This window comes from Dipodomys ordii, unplaced genomic scaffold (assembly GCF_000151885.1).
Source record: "Dipodomys ordii isolate 6190 unplaced genomic scaffold, Dord_2.0 Scaffold45, whole genome shotgun sequence".
NCBI lineage: Eukaryota > Metazoa > Chordata > Mammalia > Rodentia > Heteromyidae > Dipodomys > Dipodomys ordii.
The window spans coordinates 11516932-11531798 of record NW_012267261.1 but is presented as its reverse complement, the minus strand read 5'-3'; the positions used below and the strand labels follow the sequence as shown (position 1 = coordinate 11531798).

The following is a 14867-nucleotide window of genomic DNA, read 5'->3' as shown; positions in this document are numbered from 1 at the left end:
AGAGGCCACACACACACACACACACACACACACACACACACACACACACACACACACACGGTAAGAATGCACACACACACGCGCGCGCGCACACACACACGGTAAGAATGCACACACACACGGTAAGAATGCACACACACACGGTAAGAATGCACACACACACACGCGCGCACACACACACACACACACGCGCACACACACACACGCACACACACACGCACACACACACACACACACACACACACACACGGTAAGAATGCCAGCCTTAAGATAAACAACCAACCCAGACAGAGGCCACACCCACACCCACACCCACATAGTTAACTGAAAAATAGAATTTTCTTGGTGCAGATCCTGGCATAAACTCAGGGTGTGGGGCTGTTCCTGAACTTTTGTGCTTAAGGTTAGTGGTCTACTACTTGAGTCACAACCCCACTTGTGGTTTTTTAGTAGCTAATTCAAAATTAGTCTCATGGACTTACCTGCCTAGGCTGGCTTTGTTCCTCAGATCTCAGCATCGTGAGTAGCTAGGATTACAAGCATGAACCATCAGCACCTGGCCAAAGAATTGGAACTTTTATTCCACTAACAGTCCTTAATACTTTCTTATCAAAGCTTCCAAAATGCATCTTAGGCTGAATAGCAATTTGATACTTTCTAGTAGTATATAGATATTTGCTTTATTAGCATTATTTTGGTGCCCAGGTAGCATTATCCCAATGCCCAAATACTGTTCTCATAGTCCATCCTTTCTTGGCAAGAAAGTATGTTAAAAATATCCAATATCCTTTATATTACAGTCAAGATAATATACAATGTTTTATTTTGTGTGTGTGACACATCCCTAGATTTAACTTCAAAACTTACTTTTGACATTTGATGACAGGAAAAGGGAGCCTAAAAACCTAACTGGGTAGGTGATGTAGTTAGCCTATTTACCTCACAACCAATGGTATGACCCTAGTAATTTAGGACTTCAAAACATTTAGATTTGAAATATCCACATATGGGCGCATTTATCTATGCAAATGAGTTTCTGGAATGCAGGAGTTAGCACAGTCTACAGTTAAAATGAAAAATTCTACTTTCAAAAAGTGAGTCCCTTTGCTTTACTTAACAGTATCCTTAGATACACAATATCCAATTTACAAAAAAAAAAAATTCAATCCCTAAAACAGCTATAATGATTTGCTTATTGATAACAGTTTCCACAAAGTTTATCAGCAAGAAAATAAATCCCTTGACCCAAGGAAAACCTTTTATAATGTGGTCCCCAAGTCTGGAAATCCAACAGGTGATAATGTTTATTTATTACTGGAGAAACAAATCCAAAGCTGCCTGTAGGTAGCCACATACCATAGAGGATTTATTTGACAGATCTGATCAATAAATTATACTGACTTTTTTTTTGCTTCATCGAAATCAGCAGAAATCTATAATACTTCAGATGCATTATGGGACATTATGTATTATGTTTTTTCCTCTTTGACAGTGCAGCTGAATCCAATCAGATTTATCTGATGTATGGAAGAAATAATCCTAGAATAACAGAATTTTCAAAACCAGTATTATTGATAAAGGTAATAATTATAAAGGGTCTTGACTGGTGACAAGGGCATATAATATTCCACAGAGAACTGTCTCCTAAATATATATCTTTTCTTTATATCATTCATATTGTCTTTCCTATTATTTCTCCATCCAACTATAGCTACTTGTTGGTTCTTCATATACTAGGTACCTTTATTTTTTCAATGTGTTCCATATCACACACCCCCGCCCCCAAATGCCTCACCAAAGTCTTACTATAAGAAATGCATTTTGAAAGTTTGGAGACAGAGGGGGGAATAAAAAGGAAAAGCCAATAGCCACTTTCTTTCAGAACAGTATTAATAAAATCACAAGAATTTTCTTGTGTTAAAATTAACATGCTTTTGTAGTGAATAACACCTTTATGATAAAAGTATTAACCAAAACCAAGTAAGAATCTCTGCCAGGTAAAAGGGGGTTTAAATGCCACTTCTATTACCTAAAAGGCTGTTTTTATCAGTACCAAAATCCAGCATATTTGTATTATACTGGTATTTAACTTAGTTCTAATTTTATATTTAAAAACTTGTTTTGAAGTTTACTTCAGACGTTACAGTTCATGAACTCCCAGGACTAGAAACAAAATAAACTTTTCTACTTGAAAAAAATAAATCATAGCAGTTAATGGGGTGTGTTTTAATTTAATCACTGAGACACCTGAAATTGCTAGCAAAAATTCCCATAGTATGCTACCCTGGCTAACATGGGGGCACAACTTTCAAATTGGTTAATAAAATGGATTATTTTTTTTTAGCTATTCAACAGAAGGTACATCAATTAAAACAATCTATAGAAATGACATGTTACCAGTAATTTACAATAAAAAAACAAACTCAGCCACGAAAAGAGTCAAAGCTAAAAACAAGATTTTTACTATGATTCAGTGCTTCTATTATCCTTCTGAAAGGAGTTAATGTGATGTAAAGGCAACATTGAAAGTTCTTTAAATTAACCACCTAATTAATCCCTAAAATTACAAAGAATCAAAGTCTTTTACAGGTCAAGTGCAGTAAACTAAAATTTTCTCTCAGCACAAAGCAGCACTAGAAAAATAACAGTACAGATGGGACTTGACTAGTTTTGCAGTGGCTGCTCCATCAATAACAGACATCAGACAGTATCCATCCCAGAGCACAGACACAACTACAGACTAGAGGCGAAGAATGCATCACACTCTTGGCTGATAAATGTCCTTTGTCTCGGAATCTTTCTAGCTTGAATGAAGTGGACTTTTAAAAAAGTAAATCAGGTCATATAAGTTGGCTGTTTAAATAACATCATGATGAGGTATGAAAGCTCTGTATTCCTTACATTCAGCAGGATTTACCAGAGATGTGTAACAGCTTGTCAGGGGCAACTGTCCAATAGTTTTTACACTTTGGGATTATAATGAATTCTAGAAGGGTATGAGTAAGTCTAAAGAGGATTAAAAAGGATATATGCTCTGAATGAAGTGAGCAACTTTTCCTTCGGAATTCATTTTGAACAGATATCACCAAAAATCTTCTCTGATCACGTATCCCAACATTTGAGTCAAGATGGCCAACTAGCACCGAGAAGTCTTATTGAACTCATTTGCAGTTCTCTTGGCAATTAATATTTTGTTTTCCATTCCCGTCCAAGCACAATGTGGATCAGTGAACACAGTACTAGAAGAGCCATTTGTAGATGCAGACTTGTAGGGTACTAGTAGAAGTTGAAATAAAATCGTTAGAGAACACTGAGGTTATTAGAAAAAGATCATTGCCCTTGAGTTAAGCAGGTCTCGTTGAAAAGATGGTTATTTTTTTAAAGATAAAGATGTTACATTATAGGGATCCTATATGCAGCGCAAACACATTAAAATCAAGGTACACTGGCTAAGAAAAACAAATCCCTAAGTAATCTTTCAAAGTATGTTATTTTCCAGGCATGGAGGGGAAAGCACCTAGGGTGACCTCCAACTTACTGAGGACCTTGATCAGACCACAAAACCTGAAATATTTGCTGCAATGCAGACAACAGCCTCTAGTCACACTGGTTGAGTTTGGGAAAAGCAAAAGGTTTGGTTTTCTTCTTATTCCTTTATTAAATTATAGGATATGGTTTTTACTAAGAACTCTAAATCTTGAGAATTGAAACCACTTCCAAATCCTAAGACACATAAGACCAAAGAGAAGCAAAGTCATTCAAATTAGTATGTGCTCCTCTCCTTTCTGCTTTAAAGGAATCTGCAAACCAGTATCACATTTAAGAATCAGAGTTAATTCTTCAGCATTCCTGACAACTAGAAAGCACATTCACTGAAGGCTGAAGGTGAGGGAGTGGATGGTTTAACTTTAGTATCTGAAGAATGGCGCCAATAGAGGAAAGAAAACCATCCAATCTCAGTAAGGATTAATGCAAATTTGGCTAGAAAAAGCCACCAGGTAATCCAAAGGTTCACTGTGGAAGAACTCATGAAAAGTACTCTGAAGTATACATAACAGGTCTAAACACCTCCCTTGTTGCAAGTAGCTGTGTGAAATTCAAGATAAAAGGTTTAGTTTTATCTTTTAATGTCAGTATTTTTCCCCACTCTATAAAGGGAATGAGGAGGAAGTCCTCTTTTTTCCCCAGAAAAAAGGGAGCCACATTAATATGTGTATATTCCCATGACTCTAATGTAAATGCGGATCTCCAAAGCCTAGGGATTTTTCCATAAGAGAGTGGGCCATTCTGGTTACCCTTTTATTATAAGGGTATTCCACCACAGAGAGCCAGAGGTTTTCCAATGTGTGTAAGAGAGCAGGTGCGCAAGGCAAGCAAATGAGCGCAAACAGTATTATGGAAAACATTTGAGAAGATAGCTCCATGAGGACTGTGGGCTCCACAAGAGGACTCAACTGAGTAGCCTGGTCTTACACAGGAACATGAAAGTTGAATATTCCTTCAAAGCTGGAAACCTTCCATAGGAGCCTCACACTGCTGGAAGATGTACTGCTGCTGGCTAAGGTCAACCTGGGGTGCAATGCTGCTATCCTCATCTTCGGTCCCAAAGTAATGCTCAATAAGATCAAAGGCCTTCTGGTAAATCTCCTGGTTTTCATGACTCTGTAGGAATTCAATTTTGTCCAGACCTAGAATGAAGAATAAAGGAAACTCTTGACTGGCAATTCCAGTAAATTATTTTGCATATACTTCCTTTCTTGATTTAAAGGAAAAATCTCTACTTACATATATCTTATATTCTATGCCAGTATAGAAATGGTTGGTGGTATTACATGTGAAAGCTAGTAAAGGTCTCCAGCCAGGTGCTGGTGACTCATATTTAATTCTAGCTACTCAGGAGACTTAGATCTATCTGAGGATTGTGGCTAAAGCCAGAGTAGGCAGGAAAGGCCATGTAATAACTCTTATCTCCAATAAACTACTCAGAAAAAGCCAGAAATGGAGTTGTGGCTCAAGTGATAAAGCACTAGCCTTGCACAAAAAGAATTGAGGGACAGTGCCCAGGCCTGGAGGTTAAGCCCAGACCCAGCACAAAATAAGACATAGAAAAAAAAAAATCTGACCTCTTAAAAACACAGGCAAGCAACAATCTGTCCATAGAAACAGAATTTTTTTTTTTTGGATCAGTTGTGGGGCTTGAACTCTGGGCCTAGGTGCTGTCCCCCTCAGCTCTTCAGCTCAAGTAGAACACTACTTGAGCCACAGCGCCACTTCCAGTTTTCTGATGGTTATTTGAAGATAAGAGTCTCTTACCTGGGCTGGCTCTGAATAGAGATCCTCAGACCTCAGTCTCCTAAGTAGTTAGGATTACAGGCATGAGCCACCAGTGGCCAGCAGAAACAGAAATGTTTTTTTAAGAGTTCTTACATCACCTAGTACTCAAAAATTTTAGTATTTTTATTGGAATCATCTATTGCTTAATTCTTAGCAATAAGCTTCCTCACGCAAAGCATCTTACCATAAGCTTCTTCAATCAAAGCACAGTATGGATTAATGCCAGAGCCATTTCTTTTGGCCTCTTGTTCTCCAAGCCTCAGGATATTTTCCAAACCATTTAGGGCAACTTGTACAATCTTAGAGTCCATGACAGTGAGGAGATCACAGAGTGGCTTGATACAACCCAGTTCTACTAGGTACCTAAATCAATACAAAGAACAATATGGTCAAACAATATACCTCATTTCGTAATGGTGAGAATCAACTTCAAACTTACTGAATGAAATTAAGTACTCAATCAACTATACAAGTTATACCCAATCATAAAAAAGCTTCAAAAAGTAACCAAAACCAATTATCCTGACATCTATTTTCCTTTTCACAATTTTTGGACTGCAAAAAGTAAGAAATAAGAATTCTTTCTAACTATGAATAAGAGTATTTTTTCAAAAAAGTAGTTTTCCTGGGCTGTCATATTTGTTACTATAGATAAGCCACAATTCTCAAATATGACAACGTATTTGGTTTGAAAAACCAGCACAAGCCCAACAGATTATCTTCCCAATGTAATTAAAATTTTATGAAAGTTGCTGAGAAGACTATGAGAAGAATAGAACAAACTTGACAGGTAGACCAGGTATGGAGGTCCATGCCCATCATCTTCATGTTTAGAGATACAGGTAGGAGCATAATGAGTTAGAGACCAGCCTGGGATATCAGGCAAGTTTAAGACCAGCCTGGGCTCAGAGTAAAACCCTGTCTCACTAAATCACAAAATAAAAAACCAATGAGGTAGGTATTAAGACATTAAATGTACATTTGAGTCTATAACACTAAAAGTAAGTGTTAAAAAGGGCTAGAATTAAGCATATTTAATTAATAATATCTCACCTTATTCCTCAAATATAGTTAATCTTTCATTCTAAGTAATATATTGGGGAGAGATGGAAACAGTGTTTCCTTCAATTTGCAAAGTATTACATGGTCAGAACGTACTTGATCTGTTCAGCTGATCCTCCAGAAGTTGCATTTGTGATGGCCCAAGCAGCTTCTTTCCTTGTTCGAAACTCAGCAGTTTGTAATATACTAATAAGGGCTGGAAAAATGTTGGCGTCTATCACAGTCTGAAATTAAAGCAAAATTTAAATAGAACAGGAAATTAATCCTAATATTAATTTTAACTTTTAACTAGTCCACTAATCACACCCCGAGGCCACCTGTGAAAACTAATGGGGCTAGCTAGCCAGGTGCCAGGCGCTCACGCCTGTAATCCTAGCTACTCAGGAGGCTGAGATCTGAAGACCACAATTCAAAGCCAGCCTGGGCAGGGAAGTCCATGAGACTCCTATGTCCAATAAACCACCAGAAAACCTGAAGTGGCACTGTAGTTCAAGTGGTAGAGTGCTCGCCTTGAGCTAAAGAACTCAGGGACAGAGCCCAGGCTCAGAGTTCAAACCCCATGACTGACAAAAAAAAAAACTAAACTAGTGGGGCTGGATGCCAGTGGCTCACACCTGTAATCCTAAGCTACCAGGAGGCTGAAATCTGAGAATCATTTGAAGCCAACCTGGGATGCCAAATCCTAGAGATTAAATACATTGGAAGAAGTCTTTATTATCATTAACCTTTAGGCTATTAGTGGTATTAGGGATAATATAATACACAGTTTGTGATGTTATTCTCGAAGTATTCCTGAGCTCTTTTCTTCATTCTACCCCCATAACAAATTATACAATTTATATATAACTGTGTAAATTATAAATTGCATAATTATACAAATTATATAAAATATATAATACAATTAAAATACACTATTGTATATTATGATTGATACAATTACATAGTTACACAATTCTATCTGTTAATCTTATCCGTTCCCTTGTATGCACTCTTGCATATATGCTGTGACTCCCAAGTTAATCATTTGTCGCTGAAGTCCACCCAGGGTACCCAGCAGCTTACTACACATCTCAAACACTTCATCTGTCCTCTCTATCATCTCCTTTTAAGCCTCTCCAGTTTACAAAGGCTATTTATCTTCATTCTGTATTCACTCAATCAGTTATCACTATCAATTGGAAATATCCCAAGTCTAGCTTTTCTGTTCTTTAGGATTTCTACTCCATCTTATTCCAAACTGCTACCTCTCAATGAGATTAGAAGAAGGTCATTATTTGAAATACTCTGGCTCAATTCCAATAACATGATCTTATATGCACACTAAAAATGGCTATGGTTATCAATCTCAGTTCCTAATTCAGTTTTATGGGGAGACTAATACCATTCATGGCCAAAACTTTTTGTCAGTGATGAAAGCCAGCATTATTTAACAGAAAGAATCCTAATCTGATTATGTCATTTACTGGAGATGCCCTTGAGAAAACTGATTTCTATGAGACTGTCTTATCATGTTCTAAACTGCTACGTTCATTAGTAATAACTGTATATAGATAGTGGGTATAACATGGGAGATGTGATTTTTTTCTTTTTCTTCTTTTTTTGTCAGTTGTGGGGCTTGAACTCTGGGCCTGGGCACTGTTCCTCAGCTCTCCAGCTCAAGGCAAGTGCTCTACCACTTGAGCCAGCGCTGCTTCCAGTTTTCTGGTGGCTTATTGGAGATAAAAAGTCTCATGGACTCTCCTGCCTGGTCTGGCTTTGAACCGATCCTCAGATCTCAGCCTCCTGAGTAGTTAAGATTACAGGCGTGAGCCACCAGCTCCCGGTGGGAGATGTGAATTTTGTTGTGATTAAAATTCTGGTGAGACAAACCTTATGACTCCACTCAACTCCAAGTCCTCTGAGTCTCTTATTATACCTTTTCCAACCCATTTTTCCAGACCTGATCATGACTTGTGCTGAGCACTTGGCACAGTGCTTTTCCTTCAGTTATTTTCCCAGTGACAAAAAGGCAAAATTAAAGGGCAAATAATCACTTGGAAAAAAAAGAAAGGAAAGCCAGTCTCCTAAAGTTTCTGAAAAATTGTAGCAACATAATACATGAGTTCATTGTAAAAATAAACATTTTAATAAGCATGAGTCAATTAAATCTATTTAGCATAAAGTCCATCAGACTGTTTAAAAAATGTAAGATATTTTTTCTAGGATCTTTAATAAATCATTACTTATTAAAGGCAAAAGGAAAAATCAAGGCCTAAATGTGTGTGTGTTTAAAGGTTCGGTGAAAAAAACTACCAATCAATAGAAGTAAAAGCAGGTACTTTTTGACATTACCTGGATTTGTGCCCTATTTCCAGCCGTGATGTTAGATATAGTCCAGCATGCTTCCTTTTTAATAGATTCTTTTGGGCTACTCAGCAAATGGAATAAACTCTGAAGAGCTGAGCAATTCAAAATTACCTAAAAGGAAAAGTTTAAAATGTTCACTGACTGCATTATTCCAAACTTATTTTAGGAAAATATCAAAATCTTCTCTTGGACTTTATATACTTTCATATACATAAGAAAGTACTAGAGTTAGAATTAGTTTCTAGGTCATCAAACTAGTTTCATTATGTACTTTCACAACTGCTAAAATTGCAGTTTATAAAATATAATACTGAGCCAAGTATGTTGGCAATATGCCTATATTCCTAGTAGTCAGGGGAGGATGAGATGAGATTCACAAGTTTGAGGCCAGCCTTGGCTATACAGATGCATTATTAATAATTACAATTATTCATTTACTTTAGTGTCACTACAGCTAAAAGGATAAATATACCGAGAGATCAGAAAATAATAAGTATTCTAAGATTTTTAAGTCCTCAAATAACTATCTTGCAGTGAAATACATACTCAATGAAATCTATATCAAATATAGAATACAAATCTTAAAAAAACATACCAAATATAAGTTCACAAACTCTTGACTGGGGGGAGGGGGTGTCTCCTGACCCTGGGACCCTCTCCCCCTACAAAAGGAAACATTACTGGCAGAATATAGGTTATGCATAAGATCATGATAGATCAGCAGAGACAAGTGTCCTATGCTGATGGAAAAAAGTAGGTATAAAAGCTCATGGTGGCCGGGCACTGGTGGCTCACACCTGTAATCCTAGCTACTCAGGAGGCTGAGATCTGAGGATCATGGTTCAAAGCCAGCCTGGGCAAGAAAGCCCATGAGACTTTTTTTTTTGGGGGGGGGGGTCCGGTCATGAGGCCTGAACTCTGGGCCTGGGCACTGTCCCTCAGCTCTTCAGCTCAAGGCTAGCGCTCTACCACTGGAGCCACAGCACCACTTCTGGCTTTTTTCTTTTTGCTTATGTGGTGCTAAGGAATCAAACCCAGGGCCTCAGGCATGCAAGGCAAGCGCTCTACCACTGAGCCACCTTTCCAGCCCCTCCATGAGACTCTTATCTCCAATAAACCACCAGAAAAGCGAAGTGACACCATGGCTCAAGTGGTAAAGCGCTAGAACCTTGAGCTGAAGAGCTGAGGGACAGTATAGTGCCCAGGCCTAGAGTTCAAGCCCATGACAAAACAAAAACAAAAGCTCATGGTGGTGAGCTGTTATACTTAATTAAAGGAACACATATGGTAAGCACCTAAAGCCTATGTGGCAGTGAGGAAATACAAAAACTTGCTTTTTAATCTCCCCCCTGCCCCCAAAAACATTCTTAGTGAGTTACAGACCCAGTCCTAGAAACCACTAAAGACTATTAAGCACATGGCTCAAAATTTGAGGAACACAAAAATTAGTTGCAACACTCCTTTTGATTCCATACCCCAAGCCACCAAGGTTCCCTCAGAAATAAATGCCATTAGTCCTATTCTTCTAAAGAGATTTCACCTAAGTACAATCAAACATGTATTCTTTTCTTCTTTTCTAAAATGTCTAAACTAACACTGTAGGGAATGAGCAGAGAGGGGAGAATCAAGCTGATGTCCAGGTTTCTGGCATAGACAACTGTTAATGCCACTTACTGAGATAGGGTACAGAAGAAGGAGTTCAGATACATGAAGAACAGAATAGTTTAGAAGTATACTGCAAATAACTAATTATAGCTAGAAAAACTTAAGACAACAAATGTAGTCTATTTAATTATATAGAGACAAGGAAAGCACAAACATTGAATAAAAAGTTAGAACTGGATAAGAAAAAGCTAAGTTCAAAATTTTTCCTAATTTTCACAATCCATGCACAAAAGGGTTATCATTAAAGTTGTAAGATTTATGAATGAGCTGAAGAACTTCCCTGTGGAGAATGATCTCACAAACAGAACAAGAAAAAGTAAAGTTGGTAAGAAGAAATAAATGGTCAATGAAACAAAGAACCAAAACATGTCAATATTACGAACAACTATCTAGGAAGTTTTAAGACATCTCGAAGAAAAATGTCCAGAACAATCCACTGTATCTTGATATCAAAGTTGAGTGGGCACTAGAAAAATTTTTTCTTACATAAAAGATGAGGAAGCTATCAAAAAGATAATTAATTCAACAATTAGTCATTTCAAATAACAGTATAATAAACATTTGCCTCCAAAAGGAGGGGTTTGGAGGGAGGGAGGGAGTCAAGTAACAGGCCAATACAGAGATACAAGTTATTGAGAACAGAGATACCTAAGGAAAATATTTCTGTTTTTGCTTTTCTGTGTGCCAGTACTACAGCATTAACTCAGAGCACCTCATTTTCTCACTAGGCTTTTTTTGCTCATGGCTGGTGCTCTACCACTTAAGCCACACCTCCAATTCCAGTTCTTTGCTGGTTAGTAGATTGGAGATAAGTTTCTTATATTTGTCTGCCAGGGCTGGCTTCAAACCTGGATCCTCAGATCTCAGCCTCCTGAATAGCTAGGACTATAGGCATGAGCCACTGATGTCTAAAGCTCAATATGCTGTTTTGGAAGGGCAAAATATAGTTACTTATTCATACCTGTGTCTGAATATCATCCCCTGTGACAATGTTTCCTACAGCTCGCAAAGCAGGAGAAACTACTTTATAGTCATCGTGCCTGCAACCATAAAAAGAAATGTTATAGCTAACCGCTCTATCCACAGTTCCTTTTCTAAAGGGATAAAATCTGAAAAAATAATAAATGGTTAAGATTTTAGAGAAAACATACCTATTAGTTATTAAGGGAACCCTAACACAATGACAAAATGCTTGGTATCCTCTAGAGGAGCTGCCTTTTCCCTTTAATAATTTGGGAAAAACTACAAATAATTTCTAGTAATCTTTCCGAGGCATTTCAGCACCCTGATTGCACGATTTCCTTTTTCATTCCTAATGTGGGCTTCCTCTTTAGTCTTCTATAGTTGCTGAGATAATAAAGAGCAATGAGTAACGTTTATATAATTTTATAGTTTATTTTTTTAGCAGTGATACTGATAAGTCAGCTGCTTAACTAAGTTGAAAATAAAAGTGAGAATTAGTATCTCAAATACTGAACTCTTCCTACTAAATCTACAAAGCTGTCTTACTGGTCAAAAACACTTTCCACAAAGGCATTTTATATTCAAAACATAGATACTAAGTCCTAATTTCAGAATAAGTCAGTATTATTTAACTTTCCTTAAAGGTCCTACTTTCTTCTCCTTTAATGAGACTGGTTATTCTTAAAACAGTTTCTTTACATTTAAGATTTATTAACTAAAATACAATAATTAAAATGTATAGAAACATAAAAGGATTACTTCCCAGACTTAGATAGCTTCTGACTCTAGCAGCATCACATTGCCTTTAATTCACTATAGCATTACTTTCTTGCAGTTAAGTCTATTGGCCAGCTTTGTACAATCCCTGAATTTTGTGTCTGTATATTAAACTCAACTACCCTATTCAATGTCATTCAGAAAAATATATATCTACTTTGTATTTCAATTAAATTTCACTTGTTGCATGTACACTTCCTCATTACCTTACCAGTCTATTTTTTTCTAAGTACTACCTAAAAATGTAATTACTATATTTATGCCATTTCATCACCAAAGGCACTATAAAGGATAAAATAAGATTCAACGTCTGTTACTAGTAGCTCTAAGAGAGACAGATAAAGGATGACTGTTTTTAGTGACAATAAGCCTTCTGATTTTTAGTGGTTGTTACATGAAGTTTTCCAAATGTTTCTACTAAAGGACTGCTACTAGCAGAGCAAAAAGGTCTCTTATAGAAGCTTCAAAACAACAAATGAAACAAACAAAAAGACACAAATAAGAAACAATGACAAAAAAGTCCCAAGCACAATAAGTCAATAAAAATACAATCAACTAATATTTAAGTATAAACAGAAAGAAAAGTACTATGGAGGGGAAAAAAGTAGATACATTTTTAAAAAAAGATACATATTTGGACAGTGAAACAATAATAAAAACACACAATGAATCATGTTGAAATTCTTTTAGAAGGGGGAAAACGGCAGGCAGAGTGATTAGAAAGAGTGAGATTCATTACAATACATTGTAAATGTGTGGAAATTCAACAATGAATACCTTGGGCCCCCCCTTATAACTAACACGTTTAAAAAAAAAAAGATATCTTACATCAGCAGCTCCACAAGTCTCCTACATACTCCTGCATCAATGACTGCCTGAATTTTATCATTGGGTCCATCTGATAGATAAGAAAGAGCCCAACAGGCATCAGCCAGTACATCAGTGTCGCTGACAAACAGCAACCAGGAAAGGACATTCAGACAGGGGGAGACCTATAAAAAAAAAGAAGACATTATGAAGAAATTGAACAGAATAAAAAGCAAAAGTAAGATACTTAAGAAGGCTGCCAGGCAATCACTTGATGACTGATTGCATTTCTGTCTTTGGGAATGCTGTCTGTGGTCTTGTTTACTTCGCTGAGGTAATCAGAATCCAGAATCAGAATATAAATTCAAAGGAATATAAATTCAGAATGGCACAAGCGGTAGAGGACTCACCAAGGACAGCGCTCAAGCCCAGAGTTCAAGCCCCACAACCAACAACAACAAAAAAGGTTCAGAATATAAATTCAGAAACCAAATTTTATATATACCTATTCTTAGGGTTAAATTCTTTGGCCTAGTCTTTGTCAACCAGGTAAAAGAATCTCACATATGCCACTGCTAGGAAATGCTGTATTTTAGATACTTAGTTGTTAACAAAAATTACTAAAGATGAATTATTAAAGATGAATTTGGAGTTTTTCCAGGCAGCAAGAAATGATCTCAAATTTAAACAAAAACCAGAAATGACCAAAAAAATCTAAAAAATTTCTGTACAAACTGAAAATTCTAACACTCTAAATTTTACTATTCAAAATTATCTCTCTGTAATCATTAAATTGGTTGCTGAGGTCTTTTAACAGCACTTTTCCTGCCAATTTCCCACAAGTATAGTGCTTACCTTTGCAAATTCTGGAGGTGGACTTTTCCCTCTACAGAGATTAGACAATGCCCACACTGCATTCCGGGTCATGGTCAAACGATTTTGCTTTGAAAATAACCTACAAGCATGAAAGTGTGATGGTAAGTTATACAACAGATATTAATTCACTGACTGCGTAAAATAAGTAATAAACTAATGCTATGGATAAAACAGTAGACTTCAAATAGATTTTCTCCAGGACAAAAAAATTCATTAACTCCATTATAAGTAATTTGGAATTTTAGCACTGGAGTAAGTGTCTGAAGAAATGATCTAACAAATTAATAAGAAAGCATCAGGGGAAGGGGTAACATTGTCCAAAAAAAAAACAAACCCTCTGTACACCATCTTTTAAATAACAATAAAAAATTGGAAGGAAAAAAAGGCATTTGGAAAGTAACACTAAAAAATACAAAGTAATTTCCAAAGAAAATGCTTTCTGAGGAACTTCTCTTGTTCTTATTACTCATGGAAAGGGGAAAAAAGGCAAGCAAGCAAAAAAAGAAATGAAACTTACTGCAAAAGAGGAGGAAGGATATTGCAGTCTAAAACATAGTCCCTGCACATGGTACTATCACCAGCAATGTTGCCCAGGGCCCAGACTGCCTGTGAAAGAATTAATTCGTTAATAATAATGTGTAACTTAATTCCCTCATAAATCTTTCAAAGGGGCCAATATATCACAGTAATACTTTAAATAAAGAAAATGAGTTAAATAACATTTATGAAGAGATGAACCAATATTTATATTCTTTTTTTCTATAGGACCCAATTCTCATTCCTAAGTAACATTTTATATAGCTCTTGGCAACCAGCAGAGATTCAAGTATCTTACTAAGCTGAGTTGATTTGTCCTTAAAGAGAATTCAAGTGCTATCAAAATACAGATAATTTTATTAAACTTTTGGATGTGATAAAAAGCCATATTCACTTAGTGGTAATATCTTTTAAAATGTGATAAGGCTGGCAATAATAAAAAAATTAATGTTGTTTTTGTCTTTTCTAGTAAAATGATTGAAGACTTCAACTAGAAACTC

General features: G+C 36.5%; 1 protein-coding gene across 1 annotated transcript in view; it reads right to left on the bottom strand.

Moving 5' to 3' along the window:
- Positions 1–2439: 2439 nt before the first annotated feature.
- The window catches only part of Kpna1 (karyopherin alpha 1 (importin alpha 5)), a 53688-nt gene continuing 41260 nt past the window's right edge, over positions 2440–14867 (bottom strand). The window contains exons 7-14 of the mRNA XM_013019434.1: positions 14348–14436; positions 13810–13909; positions 12976–13139; positions 11369–11447; positions 8728–8853; positions 6493–6620; positions 5519–5697; positions 2440–4688 (exon numbers count right to left, since the gene is read on the bottom strand). Of these exons, the coding sequence (XP_012874888.1) occupies positions 4501–4688; positions 5519–5697; positions 6493–6620; positions 8728–8853; positions 11369–11447; positions 12976–13139; positions 13810–13909; positions 14348–14436 (1053 nt within the window). The 3' untranslated portion in view covers positions 2440–4500. The remainder of the gene's footprint in view (positions 4689–5518; positions 5698–6492; positions 6621–8727; positions 8854–11368; positions 11448–12975; positions 13140–13809; positions 13910–14347; positions 14437–14867) is intronic.